General features: G+C 39.5%; 1 protein-coding gene across 3 annotated transcripts in view; it reads left to right on the top strand.

The window, feature by feature from the left end:
• Window positions 1-11189, top strand: part of TSC22D2 (TSC22 domain family member 2) — a 47531-nt gene extending 36342 nt beyond the window's left edge. For 2 of the 3 annotated variants that reach the window (XM_081138127.1, XM_081138126.1), the window contains 2 exons: window positions 7623-7674; window positions 8664-11189. In XM_081138127.1, the coding sequence (XP_080994253.1) occupies window positions 7623-7674; window positions 8664-8924 (313 nt within the window). In that variant the 3' untranslated portion in view covers window positions 8925-11189. The remainder of the gene's footprint in view (window positions 1-7622; window positions 7675-8663) is intronic. The other variant, XM_081138129.1, reaches the window with a different exon arrangement.
• The last annotated feature ends 6061 nt before the right edge of the window (window positions 11190-17250 follow it).

The raw sequence follows: 17250 nt of genomic DNA, 5'->3' as shown, positions 1-17250 counted from the left end.
TGTTGGCTCCACTTCCCTTCTTTCCCCCTTTCCTGTTTGCCATTTGTTCATGTCTTGAGTTCACACTGTATAAGGTGATAACTCTGTGAGTCATTTTCATTTTGGAATGTTTTTCATTATTCTCCAAAACTCAGTAGTAGGAGGAGTCTTATTCCTGCCCCTGTCCCCCATCTGCCTGCCTTCCCAGATAACCACTTTCTTAGTTTGTGTATATCCTTCCCATTTCTTTATGCATGTACAAGCAAATACAATATATGATATTTCCCCCTTCACATAAATGCTAGTAGACACACGTCTGTACCTTTACTTTTAAAGATCTCCAAGGCACATTGTTTCCATTTCAGTACACAGAAAAGCATCTTTGTGGAGATTTTTATAAACGGGTAGTATTCAGTTGAATGGATGGCTCTACCATGATTTCTTTAACCAGTTCCCTATTGATACAAGCATTGCTGTTATAAACAGTGCTGTAATGAGTAACCTTGTAAATACATTATTTCCTATGTATGTGTAAATATCTATAGGATAAATTCTTAGATGTAGGTGTATGTGTGTGTAAAATTGTGTTAAGTAAAACCAAATTGCTCTCTATACAGGTTATACCACATGTAACAGCACTGCATGAGAAAACCCATTTTCCCACAGCCTCACTAACAGTGTATTAAATTTTAATATGTTTGCCAGTCTATTTAGGCAAATGGTATTGCATTATAGTTTTAATCTGTATTATTATGAATGAGATATTGAGTATTATTTCTTGTCATTTCTTGTGAACTGTCTGAATTCTATCCATTTTTCTCTTGGGCTTCTAGTCTTACAGATTTGTACAAGTACTTTATATTTTAGGGAAATTATTGAAATTTTTATTTTACTGTATTTTGAGTCATAATTAAAAAGGTCTTTCCCACTCTAAAGTATTAAAGACATTCTTCATAAATGGGCTTTTTAAAAGGCCGTTAATACAGATATTATAGTTGGCTAGAGACAAAGGGAGTATGAGGTAGGAAAGGGACTTTGTATTGATTGTATACCTTTTTGTGTATACTCTTTGAATTTATTTTTTACCATGTGCGTGTATCTTTTTTAACTCTATTTTGAAATAATTGTAAATTACAATTATAGAGTCATAAGAAGTTGCATTAAAAAAAAAAAAAGGCAGGGAAGTCTCATGTATCCCTTCACCCAGTCCCCCCAGTGATTATATCTTACATGACTACAGTATAACATCCAAAGCCAGGAAATTGACATTGATACAATTCACAACATGTATCCTTTTTTCCTCTTTTTAAGCATTCTTGTCTTGCCAGGATTTTGACCTAAAATTAATTAGATGAATGTAAAATATGCTGAGGGCATTGGTGAGCAAGGTTTCTGTAGATGCTAAAAACAAATGTCAATTTTTATATAAATATCTAGCCAGGTTTTTTGTGGGCTTTTAAAAATATATTTTTATTGATTTCAGAGAGAGAGGAAGGGAAAGGGAGAGAGAGAGAGAAACAGCAGTTTTGAAAGAGTCATTGATTGGCTGCCTCCTGCACACCCCCTACTGGGGATCTAGCCCAAAACCCGGGCATGTGCCCTGACCCGGAATCAAACCTCGATCTTCTGGATCTTAGGTCGATGCTCAACCATTAAGCCACAGTGGCCAGACTTTAGGCCGGGTTTTTAATAGTTCCTTGGTAAAAGCTTTTATCACACCATTGTAAGACTGGTTACTTGAGAAAATAGTATTTAGCTTTGTGAGTATTCATTTTACCTGCTTTGTTTAGCATGAATAACAGCTTTCATCATTCACAAAAATCACTTAGTTTGTGTTACCAATAATAAAAATCCCCATGGGGCATTTTTGTGAGTTTTTTAAATCATGAAATGTAGCACATTGTTTTTACATTGGTAGAACTTATGATCAATAGTTAGAATACATAAATATTTGAGGTCTTAGCTTAGTTTCATTTTAATGATGTGTACATTTGGCCAGAGATTAAGTCTACATGAATTTATCTATTTAGGCTCTCTCTTTTTTTTTTTAAATATATCTTGATTGATTTCAGAGAGAGGAAAGGAGGGGGGAGAGAGAGGGATAGAAGCATCAATGATGAGAGAGTCATTGATCGGTTGCCTAGCCCGCAACCCGGGCATGTGCCCTGACCGGGAATCGAACCCCAATCTCCTGGATCCTAGGTCAATGCTCAACTGCTGAGCCACGCCCTGCTGGGCTAGGCTCTTTTTTGAAAGAATTGCTATTTGCTCTTAAGTGTTAAGCTATAAATATTTTTTAAATTTTCTTATAGAAGAGTGATGGATTTCTTTTCCTCCATAACCTTTACAAGTTTGCTAAGCTAGGTTCATTAGATTTATTTTTTTGAAATCAGCTTAACAGTTTCTTTTTTTAAACAAAGTGTACATTTCTTAGAGAAGAGGCAAAATGTTACCCAGGTTAGAATTAATGCATTTTAGTAGTAGTAATGTTATTTATAGAGCTTACGGCGGGGGAGGGGGGGGGTGAAGGTTTTAGATGCTTTGTTGGAAACAGTAGGTGATTCCTGATGCCTGGCCTCCAAGAATGATTGTAGCTTCTACCTGAGAATTTATGAAGAATCATTTTTACCTGGTTTGGGTAAGGGGGCTTGACCATAAATATATCAGATTTACCAGCTCGATCAAAGAAGTTTGTTCTTAATACAAAAGATTTGATTTTGTAATTTGAGAAATTCCTATAGTGGATTTTGTGATTGTGACTCAACACAGAAAGTTAGAAGGGTCTTTGAGTAAAGCAAGGTAATTTTTTTTTGCGATATTCTATGTATAGATACATATATTTTGAAGATGTCTTAAGCTTTCTAACAAACCAAAAGAACCATTAGTTCTTAGCGAATAGGTAAACTATACTGGCTGTCTAAAGATCACTGAGCCAGTGCCTTTTCCAAGAAGTTACCTCCCTTGTTCTCAGAGCAGAACCTCTGCTAGGAATGTGCTAGATAAGATAAATGGCAATTATGAACAGTTGTAATTTTTGGATTCATGCTTATGGTTTCTCAGCTAGCATGCATTGCTCAGTCAAAGCACTCTTCATGCACAACTCTTTATTTCTTTCAGGTCATTGTAGATACTTGCTTTTTTTCATAGTCTTACTGTTATGGTAGAAAAGGCATGTGTTTTGACATTAGGTTTAGGTTTGAATCCTGTCCCTAGCATTGTGTCTTTGAGTAAGCTACTTGACCTCAGTTTTCTCAACTGTAAAATGAGAATGTTGCTCATGTTTTAGCAAGGACTCACTAAAGTGATGTGTGCCTGCTATAAAGTAGGCAATCATGTAAGTGTTCTTTTCCTTTACCTTATTGCTTTGTTAATTAGCATTTGTGTTCTGGGGAGAACAGAAGAAAGAAAAAGTAGTCAAAATGTAAGAGAAGAAATTTGCACTATTTTTATTTTAAACAAGTAGCCATGATGTCTCTGTTCACGTTAATAAAGAAAAAAATCGATTCCTTATAGTTGTTTTGTTTTACGTGAGATCAAATTAGCATGACTCCCTGGTTTTAATTTTTAGAAAGGAAAGACTAGGGATGGTTTGTACAAAGTTACTAGGCTGAGAGTATGAATGAAGCTGTTAATTATTAAGAAGGATGAAAATATGGGCAATTTGTGAAGCTGGAGGTGTATATCTGGCCTCTTGTCTTCTCAGTGAAGTTACAAGTGATCTGTTGTAAAAAGTAAGGAGGCCTGGAAAGAAAAGCTGTGGTCAGGAGCAAGTTGAGATGAATTAAAACATGAACAGCAGCATGGAAAGCCAGGCTATCTTGCTGTAGCATTGACTCTTTTGAGTTTTACTTCTCCATTGAATGTGATTGTAATGTACTTTTTAGAAACGCTAAATTAAAGCTCATTTGGTTCTTTGGGGGCTGCAATTCCAGTAAATCAAAATCCATCATACAAAAAAATAGTCATTCTTGTTTTATTCCCCAAAGTTATATATTTCTGTCCATTTCTCCATACCTATAATTGTTAATTCATCTAGCAAATGCTAATGAAGGTATGATTTTATTCTAAATGAGTGACCCATAGTACACAAGAAGTTTCTTTTTTTAAAAATTATCCCTTGCCTTTTTATAGCACTTAAAGTTTACAAGAATAGTTATGAAGTCTTAGGAAGCCTTCCCTTAAGGACCTTAAGTTCAGAAACTAGTTAACCATCAAGTTACAGTGTGGTGAATGCAATAATAAAAAAGAAAATAAGGTATAATACTTTAGTTTAGGTTAAGGAAGCAAATGAAGGAAAATTATTCATTCTGCTTCAGTTGATCTTTCTCATTGTAAAAGAGAACATGAAGCCCAAACCACTGTGTTGACTTTGAACACAATAGAAAACTTGTTACTCTCATTGAAACAATTTTCTTCAACCACATTCTGGGACCTTAAAATAGAATAGCTTCTTATCTGCTTAAGACTACCTACCATATTGATATCTTTATTGTAAATCAGGCTGTTTAAAGCAGTGGCTCTCAAACTTTAGTTTTTATCAGAATCACCTGGAGAAGTTATACTAGACTTCCTGGTTCCTACCTCAAGAGTATCTAATTCAGTAAGTCTGGGGTAGGCCCAAATACTTACATTTCCAACAAGTTCCACTAATGCTGATGCTGCTGGTCCAGGAACCGTACTTTGAGAATACTGATTTAGTTAAACTCAAAAGTTTTTAATGGCTTCCTAGTATAAACCAGTAGGTTTCGAATCCAGTTACTATCCTGTTGACTCTGTCAGCATGCATTTGAGCGCCTGTGTGCCAAACACTGTGCTCACCCTTCACAGAGGTGAAGATGATAAGCAGCCTCTCTCCACGAGCACAGTTAACAGTGGCAGTATTGTTTAAACTCTTAATCATCACAGGAATTTATGAATCAGGGCATATAATCCTCCTTTTAGATGAAAAAAAAAAAAAAAATGAAGCCTAGAAAGGTTAAATAATTTCTCAGAATTCACACAGTGAGTATATGGAGAAGCCAGAGTTTGCTAATCTGCTTTGCTGGTTATGCACTATAAAAAGTTTGTCAAGATTTGTGGACCACAGGAGGGATGGAGTAATTAGTTTTACCTTAGGAAATCAGAAGGCAGCACAGAAAAGATGGCACTGGAGTATCTAAGGAACAAGTAGAAGATAGCCAAATGAATTGGAACTGTCAGCATTTCCAGTTGAGGGAGCAGTTTCTGCAAAGGCATGAAAACCTGAGAGATTGTGTTGCACAGGCCGAAAATAGTTATGTAAGACCATGACACAATAGGCCAGATGGAGTATGAGAGGAAAGGGGACTATAGAAGGCAGGGTTTGAGGTCATGAAAGGTTTTGTATCCTGGGCTAAGAAGTTTTTAAAGTAGAATTAGGTTCTATTCTTTCTTTTATAACTTTCATCTCTAAGTAGTGGTTCTCACAGTGCATATGATATGGTCTGTCAGGCAGCAGAATCAGCATCACCTGGAAACTTGTAAGAAATTAAAATTTCTACTCCCCACCCCAGACCTACTGTATCAGAAACTGAGGTGGAGCCCAGCAGTCTGTGTTTTAACAAGTCCACAAGATGACTCTGGTGCTAAAGTTGGAGAACCACTGCAGTAGGTTATAGAATTCTCAAGTAACAGCCTTCAAAATAGCTAAAGGTCACTATAGTGATAGTAATTATATCTGTGACTGACTTAATTCTGTTAGAGTACAATACTTAACAGAATTGAAATATTAATACCTTTTAAGGGACACATATTTTCAGCATGATTTATTTATGTTTTGAAAACCTGTTCCTCTGTGTTCCTCTATTGCTGTTAAAAGAGGGCTGAGTCAAGACTAGAGTTTATTAAATCAGCAAAGAATAGCATGCTAATTATTGTTTTTTAGCTAAGGGAATGGTTTGGAAACTTACTAATTTTAATTATCAAAAAAGAGAAGCAATGAACCCTTTTTTAAGAGTTTGGGTTTTTTGTTTTGGCTTAATATATAAATTTGGTGCTAAAATTAGCATTTAAGATGTTTTATTTAAAACGTGTTGAAAGAACTGAATGTATTTAAGTAATGAAATGACTAAAACTAATTCAGTTTTTCCTTGACATAGAAATAAAGAATGTAGAAAGTATAATCTAAGATTCTCAGGCAAACTTGAATCTAAATGCCTGCCACTATCTTTTTACCAAGTCATGGCCAATATAAGTATTTATTAATTTATATATAATATATATGAAGGATATATATGTGTGTGTGTGTGTGTGTGTATATCCTTTCCAGTTTAGGTATAAGAAGCCTTTTTTCATCCTATAAAAAACAGCAGCACAAGGTGAAGCAGTATCTGCAGTTAACGTGGTTAATGCGCAGATAAACGAGCTTAGTGTTTTCTGTGTAGTGATTCAGTTTTGAGGGTTTAGAAGTGGCAAGTCCCATGAGGCACTGACACCAACCCCTTCCTTTTACAGATGAGGAAACGGAGGTCCAGGGAAGTTAAATAGTTGATTTGGTAATGGTCACCTAGGTAGTAACTAGCAGCACCAGGATTATGGCCAGGCCTACTTGAACTGTAATGTAAAAGGCACTACTATATCAGACATATTTCTGAGCCCCCCTTTGGTATAACATGGAGGGTCCACATCAGCTAAAGTACAGTAGTCTTCAGATATATTGGCATCTAGATTTTCTTGAGGGATATATTTTATGAAGAGTATTTACTGAAATTTTATATAAAAGTCACCTAAAGACCTTTTTTGTATTGATACAGTGGACTAAAGTATTGGATTTGTCTTTATATGAAAACCTAATAACTGTTCTTCAAAATTTATAAAAACACCAAGAAAAGGATATAGATCCTTGCTACTCTCATTATTTCACTTAATACATGGGAGAACGTAAACTGCCAAAGATGACAGTTATTCAGCCTTATGTATCACTGTCATACAAATGCTAAGCTGATGTTTGAACTTGGGATGTACTTACCTGCTAGACTACTTCCAATTATTTCCAGGAAAAACTGGTCCAAACCACATACCTTAGTACGTGATTTTGCCAGCTGGTAACCTACAATCAAAGCTTGTAGATCTGCCAGAATGTTGAGTTCCTTGTTAACCAACACTTCAAGTACTGTTTGCCCTAAAGCCCTCTGAATCATTTTTATAAGCCAGTTTTAAAAATTTTAAACCAGATGTTAAAATATCAAATCTATAGGAAAAAAGTCATCATCTGAAGTTTAATGCAATAAGTAACTAATGGGATTTCCACCTGAAAGGCAATTTAGGATATATAGTCGGTAAATGAAGTTTTAAGTGGTGTGGAGAGGGTACTGCTCATTCAAGATTTACCTTTTTAAATTTACTGAATTGAGAACTGAATAAAATTGGGAGTTACTTTTAAAGTAGCATATTTTGCCATAGGCACATTATGAAAGTTAGAACTATAAAGGATTTTTAGGAGTCATCTATTTACTGAGACCTTCCTTTTTCAAAATGAGAGCTCTGAGTACTGAAATTGTGACAATAGACTTAATAAATTACTATTTTTTTTATGTAAAACACAGATAGATGTTCTTATTTTAAGAGTTGGAAAGGAGATTACATTTTTTTAGAATAATTTAATGAAATATTGTAATTTTTTCCAGTGCATCTGGGGGAGGTGGTGTAGCCATTGACAACAAAATAGAACAAGCAATGGTAAGTAAAAGTGTATAGTCCTCTCATTTGATAGATTGGTTGTATAGAGCATTTGGTTTTTATCAATTCTAAAAACAAACACCTAATTTCTTTAAACCAAGATGACCAAAGCATATTTTTTGATAATGAGATTTAGTTGAAGATGTTGGAACAGTGAGAATTTTTAGTCTAAAAATACCAGTGGAGTAATATTTTCCCCATTTGAACATCTCACATTTCATGTATTACCATTGATCCAGGCCGTTTTGGGGGGTATACATAATCAAAATGCATTATGTGCCCCCAAATATTTCAGCATCAAAAATAGCTTAGAGACGAAAGAGCATTAAAATGAAAACTTAATTTGGAAATTTTTGTCATTCTTTGGTCATTTACAGACACTGTTTTACTCAGTTTTAATAAATAGACCTGTTTCTGTTGATTCTGGCTCTGATTTCTATTACTATCAAAAATTTTTGTTCCCTTGTAGATATATTGTTCATATTATATAAAATATTTTTATTCAAGTGTATTAAAACTGTAGCAAAGCTATAAATATAAATAAGGACCATTAGTCTCAAACTTGTAAAAGAACAAGGTTTTAAAGTTGGAAATTGCAGATCACCTTATCTCTTAAAATCAGTACTATATAAAACTAGTTTAATATCAGACAGTATGATACCCTTTTTTCTCTTAATCTAACATGTAAGCATGTGGTTTTCAATTTTTTTTTTTAATTCTAAGCTTATAATTGACAATTTAAGGAGCTAGTATTTTTGGAAATCTCTCCAGACTTTGGAAAGAAAATCCTGGGCTTGCTGCCCTAGTTGGAAACTGGATTTTTTCTAACCCATTTCCCTTAGGGCCAGTCAAAATACAGTAGAAACATTAAAAGCAAGAGCAGGAAAACTAATACAAAAACACTTTATGTTTTTGTATTAGTAGTAGGCTAGAACCAAATAGCAACACTTTTTCCTTTCTTTCTGACGTTCTAATTTTGTTTTTCACAGGATCTGGTGAAAAGCCATTTGATGTATGCAGTAAGAGAAGAAGTGGAAGTTCTAAAGGAACAAATAAAAGAATTAGTTGAAAGAAACTCTTTACTTGAACGAGAAAATGCACTGTTAAAATCTCTTTCAAACAATGATCAATTATCCCAACTCCCAGCCCAACAGGCCAATCCTGGTAGCACTTCTCAACAGCAAGCAGTGATAGCACAGCCTCCGCAGCCAACGCAACCTCCACAGCAGCCGAATGTCTCCTCAGCATAAAGCTTTCTTGCCTCATTAAGAAACAAACTGAAAGCAATCTATCCTGTGTGCCACTGGTGTTCTTCCCACTTTATACGAAAGCAAGTAGCCATGCTTCGGTTGTGTGTTTGGCCTTTTCAGTATTAGACAATCATTCTACAAGAGCTTTTCCTCTCTTTGAGATGTCATGCAGCGCTGTTGATGTCCAGTTTTATGTCATCAGTGCACAAGGAGAATACTAGATGGGGTTTATTAAAGCAAAGTCTGCATTTCACCTGGTGCGATGAGCGGGGTCCTTTAAGAGCTTTGGTGGCTCTTCCATGTGTCTGTCACCCATGGATTTACCCTGAGCCTTCCTATAATATTATAAATAACAGTTCATCTAAAGAGCCACTTTTCTTTCAGTATCAGTAACATTTATCAGTTTTCATTTATTTGTGTTTTATTTATTACAGGGCTGCTATTTTCATAATGTACATGAACAATGTCACAGAACTTTTTAATTTTTTGAATAATTATAAGTATCAGTAAAGGAATTGAAAGACAGGATTGCATTTAACAGATAAAACGTTTTGGCAATAATTGAACAAAAGAATCCTGGCATATTTCTAACACTAATGGCAATTTACCTTCGGTATTTATTTTTAGTAGTAAAGACCCAGCTTGAATGTAAATTTTGTATAGTGTAAGTATGAAGAACATAGTGCAACTGTACAGGTAGTCACCAGTTATTGTGATATAATAAATAATTGGGCTATTTTGATGAAGAAAACTTTGTTCATTTGTTTCTACTTTCTAATAGAGAAATTGCCACGATTCCTCTGCTTTTCAACATTTCGTATGACTTTTTTTGGGGGGGGTGGGAATAAAAAGCTGTGAAATTGTTCAACCTACTTTGTAACCAAAGAAGCAAAGCTGTGTAATGGAGTTTTTTGTTTTTGTTTTTGTTTTTTTTTTATAATGCACATTCTTTATGTATTTTTATTTAGTGTTTTCTTGGTCACAATTTTCTTTGCTGTCTAGCATGATCTGCATGACCTATACTCTTTGAACCACTTTCGTACCTCATGTTTTTATCCAGCACTCTTATTGTAATATGTACTAGTCTGTGAACAATGTCAAATAAAAAAGAGCGAACAGGTAGTATGGTGGAGCAGAGCTAGTGTACTATACACTAGTTGTAAAATACAAAAAAAAAAAAAAAAAATGAAGTGAGCCATCTTTTGTTCATTTAAAATGGTGTTTTGAATTTCGTATGCAGAAGACGTTTTGTTACATTGCAGATTTTAATGTATTTAATAAATGCAACATGCAGATAAAGTGCAGTGTATACTGAGTATTTAAATTAAAATGTACATTTCATAAATACAGTTTCAAGAGAAAGCATCATTTTGTGTATACTAACACATTAAGTGTATGTCAGAAATTGATGTATAAATATATATTTTAACACATTTTCTGAAATTAAACTGCAGTTTTGTTGAAATATTTGGCTCTATATGTGTTCAAAATTTAATTTGATTCAATTTGTATTTTCACAGTTCAAAATATTCCTTAAATGAAAACCTATGTTAATGACTTAATGATAGATCTTAAATTTTCAAAGTAAAATAATTTAAAGAATGGTGAGCAATATTTGTACTTAATATTCATATTATGTCAATGACATTTAAGTAGGAAATCCTTGTCTACCAAAACATTTACTTGAATTCAGGAAGGTGCCTATAGAAATTAACATGCTCTGTACCTATAGCCAGCTCACTAATCAGGAGTTAATGAGAACCAGTAGTTAGCTCTTCATGTTAAAACAGGATAAATAAGTATTCTTTATCTATTTAAAATAGAAATTTAATCAGATTAGCCACAAACTAAATGCATAAAATCCGGTATATGTGGGATTACCAAGTATTTTATATCCTAGTTGTGCTGCAGGATATATTCAATATAAACAAATTTTAATGTTAATGGATAACAATAATAACTAAAGGAACTAAGTACATAGGCTTGAAAAAGCAGCCCTGAAGATGTGAGTGGAGTATAAGATGAGGTAGAAAGTGAAACTTCCACGTTGGAATGTTAACCAAAAGGCTCATTAGTTGTGCCCCTCAGGTGTGAACAGCATGATATTTAATACAGGTGGAGAATTAGTATTAGAAAAGGGGGGAATTTGTGAAAATACAACTTGGTTTGGGGGATAGAAAAACACTTCATAAACAGTAATAGGCACAAGGGAAGTGATTAATATTAGTTTAACATGGTAATTAGAAGCAATTATTACTGCCTTTACATTTAAAAAAATAACCATAGAGAAGAAAAAACATGGATAGTTCACAGAAGAAGTGACAGTTTCTAGTAACCTAAGACATGCAAATTAACATTTAGCAAATTATAATTTGTCTTAAATAGCAGGACCTAATGTAGAAAGGCAAGCTTTCCTGTGTGCTTCTAGAAAGTAATTTGGCAATATATATCTAGAGCCTTAAATATTAATACACTCTTCAGTTTAATGACATGAGAAGATAACTCATGGTGCAATGTTCAAAAAATGCAAAATTATACTAGTCCTCTGCGCTTATCCCTCCCTTCCCTTTGAACCCTTCCCCCACATACACCCCCAAAAATAACTGAAAGGAAGCCTTGACACCCAAACCTACTCTCATGAGGCACACCCCCACGCCAGAGTCAGGGCCAAACTTGAGGGTGGGAAAACTTGTACTTCCCAGCATCGGATATACTGTATTTGGAAACATTGGCATTCTCCCAATTGATTAGTTTTTGTTTAAGGATCTGAAGTAAATTTCAGTTTTACCTCAGAGATTTAGTCTTCTGCTCCACATAGCTAGAATATTAATTTATTGAGATGCCAGTTTGGGGGCATAGTCTTATAGAAATGCCATCTATAATTTTCTCAGTGTGATGCACATAGACCAGGGTGCCATATGTTTTCTGTTTAGCCAATCAGAAAACGATAGGTAGAAAATTTTGTTTCTGATATGGCAATGTGTCTGTAATACACATTAGGTTTGTACCTAACTTTCCCCATAGAAAATTCATTTTAGGTACAGTGTGATTTTACAGCTTGCTACCCCCCACCCCCAGCTATTAAGTATACAGTTATTTTGATTCCTATGTCCCAAATAGCTGAGTGTTTTCAATGCTTTTTCCAAAGTTCTGAGATAAGTAGAGATATTGAGACAAGGATGCTTTATCATCAAGCCCCTGGTGGTGGGTAATCACAACTGCCATTATTCAAGAATTGTCACAGGCCAGATGTTGTCCTTCTCCAAGTCCCAAACTCTGGTCACTCCAGACCTTAAAAGGGGGGCGGGGGGAGCCTTAAGATTAGGATCATCAAAATACCTGTTCTTCATGGAAATAGATCTGTGGAACCAGAAATGGCTAATTTTCTGGAAACAAATTTTTGAGACAATCTGAAGTCACTTTTTTTTAAGGCAGCTTTGTAGTTCAGTGGCAGGCACTTCGTAATGACTCTGTTCTCTTAACCCCACTAAAAGGACAAAACCCAGTCCTCCAGATTCACAGTTTGATGGAGGGCACAGCAAATCTTCAGACACAGTGCAACAATAACAGAAACACAGTCCAGCATGGCTCCGTCAGAGGTTTCCTCGAGAGGTGACACCTGATCGACACTTGAAGGTCAGGAGACTAAGAAACCTGCTCAGAGTTTTACAGGAGAATGTAGAGCTCGGTTAGCCACAGACTGTCCCACTGGAGGCAGGCAGGCCTCACCCACCTCAGAAGTTTGGCTTCTGTTCATTCAGAAGGTAACCGATTTATTGAATGATTTTAAGCAGTGGGATTGTGATCAGATTGCATTTTAGAAAAATTAATCACTCCAGTGACAGATGGGAGGTAGACGGGGGGCTGAAACTAGAAGCTGAGAACTAATTGAGGAGGGACAATAATCCAGAAAGAAATGATGAATCGGCAGAGTTAGAGGCAGCCTCGGATGCCCGTGAAGGAGGTCGGCCTCGACCTCGGGCCTTCCTGGGCAGCTTTCCCGCCTCGGTGAGGCGAGCCTTCCATTCCCAGCCCCAGGCTCCTGTTCTTTATGGCTCCAAGGAAAGATCAGAGAGTCTTGAGTCAGATTTTCCCTTCCAACAGTCACATATCTCTAGGAAATGAAAGTCTTTGTTTCCTGTTAAAGAAATTTCCAGAGTTTAGCAAAAGGAATAGGAGTGGGGACTAGAAGCAGCGTGGCTGTCACCTTATGCCTCTGTGTAAGTTCGGCCGCAAAGGTAAACCAAATGTAGTCCTTTTATGGTGATTGAGGTTAGAGTGGTTCAAAGCCTGTCCCTCAGAGCTATCCCTTCTCCCAGAGTACAAAAGGGCTCCCCCCATTGCAGGCACTCACAGCCCAGGTCAGAACAGGTTTTGCTAGGCTTCCACCTTGCCGCCTTTGCCATAGTTCAGTCCAAAAGCTGCTTTCTTTCCTTCAAGTCCTCGCCTACGAGAGATGGGACCTTTTCTCTCACCTCCTCCTGCCTCAAGCCTAGTAAGCCTAGAAAATCCTATTTTCTAGCACTACTAATAGTTTATTATTTAGTCACATACATTTGAACCCTGTTTTTTCTCCTTTCTGACATTCCAGAATGTACCCCTTTCATAGATTTCTATACCAGGTCACAGAATTTCTGTAGCAAGATCTGTTCTCTGAATGCATATATTCCCTTTGTCGGTGGAGCAATCACTGTACGGTGCTATTTTACAGTTTCCTTAGTGGGCTGCAGTTGGTGTGACATGCTGTGTTCACAGATGAAAAAGGCTAAGTGAGGCTATACAAAGCAAGCTAAAGGTCACAGACACTCTTTTGTTGTTTTTAACAGAATCATCATAAAGTAAAGACAGCCTTTCAGGATTGGCAGTGGTAAAGTAAGAAGCAGGTGTTTTGCACTTTGCGTAGTCTACTTGGTCATAGAATTTGTTGAACATACTTAGATGGCGAATTAGCTTTATTTTTTCTTCTCACAGGGGAAACTGATAGATTAGGCAGTTTAAGGAGTTTTCCCATGTTCTTATGTCATGGGTTGAGCTATAAAACACAGCATCTAACTTTATGGACTAAGACACTGTCCACAGAAGCCAAAGGTAACCCCTTTGAAAGAGGGAAGGAAATAAAATTATAAAAATTATAAAAATAACAGGGAAATGCTACACTTCTCCCTTCCCATAAAAAAGCTGAGTTTATCTTTTCATTTCATTCTTTTGCATGCCTGAGATTTCTATATAGCAACTGTAAAGTATTCTTGCCTACTGCAGTCTAAAATGTTTCCCGGGTCACAGTTTTGCTGTCATTTCACAAGCACGTAACACATCTATCAATAAATTGCACCTGAGGAAGTCCACAGACAGCAAGAGACCATTTCCCCACACTTGGGCATGAAATAGTATCAGGTCAGTGTATGTTCCTACTAAAGAAATGCATATATGTAATTCAATCAGGTGGCAAATGGACAAAAAAGAATATGTGTAACTTTGTAAAGCCCTAAAATGAAGGGTTTGTTTTTGAGAAGTTTGGGTTTTATTTTTTATTTTGTAGAAACCCTATTGAATTGCAATGGAATTCTATTTCTGTTGAGGTGCTGCACACTGTGCTATATGTTTGGGGACAAAAAGATGAATGGAACATGATTTGCGCACTTCAGGAGCTCATAGTCCAATACAAAAGTTAAAGTGCCATAATGTTTATTCAAAGTCTATGTCATAGTTTGTGGACCTCATGTCATTTGTTAATGAAAGGCTCATATAACTCAACAGTGACATTGTCATGCCCTGTGAAACTCTGACATTGCCAGGAGGCAACTTTAAATCACCAAAAAGCTTTGATGTCAGATGAAGCTTTCAGAAAGAGGAGACCTGGTGGAAAGCCTCCCCACCTCTACACTGAGCCTATGAGGTGTCCCCTAAAAAAGAGGAACCAATCTGAGAGAGAAGTTTACACATTTTTTAATACTTCAAGTTTATAGATAAAGGAACTGATTTAAATCAAACAACTAGAATAGGATTTGTGTCAATGAATTGTGTCATCTATTCTCTCACAAGCAACACATTTTATTGGCTGACAAAATCAGCTACCATTCAATGAACCAAGTTAAGAAGAATTCAGGTGCCTCATGCCAAAAATAAATCTGATAGAGCTGGGAATCTGCAAACAAAAACAAATATACATTGAGTAAATGATAAAAGTGACTTTTCAAATCAGTAGCAGAAAAATAATTTATTTTAAAAATAGTACTGAAACAACATAACCATTTGGGAAGAAATAAATTTAGGTCTCTAATTCATAAAAATTAATTCCAGCTAGACTAGCAGTGAGTCTTATGCTTTTCAGTCACATATCCCTTTTAGAAATCTCGCGGTGAAATGCACACAAACAAAATGTTTTACACAGAGGTTATGAAGAGATGTCCAATCTCAGCAAAATAAAGGAAATGCACATTAAAACACAAGAAACTATCTCAGACCCAGCTGGCAAATATTTCAAACCCGTATAAATCGGTGGAAACGCAGGAATCTGACATTGCGGTGAGTGTATAAGTTGGCCCGGCCACTTTTAAATGCAATTAAGTGGTATCCATTAAAATTTAAAATTCACATGCCCTGTGACTCAACAATTCCAATTTTCAATGAAACACACTTGTGTTCACAAAGTGGCTTGTACAATGTCAGTCACACCCTTCTAACAGTATAAAATGGGAAACACCAAAACGCCCGGCAAGAGGAGGGAGGTGGTGAAGTGCCAGGATGAGGAGAAAGAATGCGAGGCCCCATGTGCCGCCGTGCAAAGATCGCGAAGGTGCAATGTTCACGTTTTTTAAGTTTGGGGGGAAACTGAAGGACAATACATGTGCGACATGGCCCCGTCGATGTTGAACACATGCGCACAGGCCCCCATGCTGAGCGTGTGCCCCTGAAGCCGCACCTGTGCACGGGAAGGTGCGCAGCGGAGCCCGCGGGCCGGCCCACGCGCGGGTGAGCGTCGCGTTCTCTGTACCGCTTGCTGTGTTTGAGGGTGCGTCCTGTACTGTCTGTGTCATGGCAACGTTAATAAATTAGAAATAAAATGAAACACAAGGCGTTTTCTTCTTGTCTGCGCTGTCTCCCCGTGCTCGGGGCTCGTCCCCGCAGGGCCCCGCTCCCAGGCTCCCGTTTCTCCCACTCCCGCCGCCGGTTCCCCGCGTCAGCCTTGACGGGGCGCCACGGGCCACTAGGGGGGGACGCGGGCCCTCGTCTCCCATCTGGCAGCGTGCTGCCTCCGCTGCCCCTTCCTTCCCCTCGGCTTCCCCGCCGCCTGCCCACTGCCCGCCTGCCCACTGCCCGCTGCCCGCCTGCCCGCTGCCCGCCTGCCCACTGCCCGCCTGCCCACTGCCCACTGCCCGCCTGCCCACTGCCCGCTGCCCGCCTGCCCGCTGCCAGCCTGCCCGCTGCCCGCCTGCCCGCTGCCCGCCTGCCCGCTGCCAGCCTGCCCACTGCCCGCCTGCCCACTGCCCACCTGCCCGCCTGCCCACTGCCCACTGCCCGCCTGCCCACTGCCCGCTGCCCGCCTGCCCACTGCCCGCCTGCCCACTGCCCGCCTGCCCACTGCCCACTGCCCGCCTGCCCACTGCCCGCTGCCCGCCTGCCCGCTGCCAGCCTGCCCGCTGCCCGCCTGCCCGCTGCCCGCCTGCCCGCTGCCAGCCTGCCCACTGCCCGCCTGCCCACTGCCAGCCTGCCCACCTGCTCGCCTGCCCACTGCCCGCCTGCCCACTGCCCGCCTGCCCACTGCCCACTGCCCGCCTGCCCACTGCCCACTGCCCGCCTGCCCACTGCCAGCCTGCCCACCTGCTCGCCTGCCCACTGCCCGCCTGCCCACTGCCCGCCTGCCCACTGCCCGCCTGCCCGCCTGCCCACTGCCCACCTGCCCGCCTGCCCACTGCCTGCCTGCCCGCCTGCCCACTGCCCGCTGCCCGCCTGCCCGCTGCCCGCCTGCCCGCTGCCCGCCTGCCCACTGCCCACCTGCCCGCCTGCCCACTGCCCACTGCCCGCCTGCCCACTGCCCGCCTGCCCACTGCCCGCCTGCCCACTGCCCACTGCCCGCCTGCCCACTGCCCGCTGCCCGCCTGCCCGCTGCCAGCCTGCCCGCTGCCCGCCTGCCCGCTGCCCGCCTGCCCGCTGCCAGCCTGCCCACTGCCCGCCTGCCCACTGCCAGCCTGCCCACCTGCTCGCCTGCCCACTGCCCGCCTGCCCACTGCCCGCCTGCCCACTGCCCACTGCCCGCCTGCCCACTGCCCGCCTGCCCGCTGCCCGCCTGCCCGCTGCCCGCCTGCCCGCTGCCAGCCTGCCCACT

This window comes from Miniopterus schreibersii (genome assembly GCF_964146895.1).
Source record: "Miniopterus schreibersii genome assembly, chromosome: 5".
NCBI classification, from domain to species: domain Eukaryota; kingdom Metazoa; phylum Chordata; class Mammalia; order Chiroptera; family Miniopteridae; genus Miniopterus; species Miniopterus schreibersii.
The sequence above is the reverse complement of the archived record's forward strand: the minus strand, read 5'-3'. Positions and strand labels throughout refer to the sequence as shown.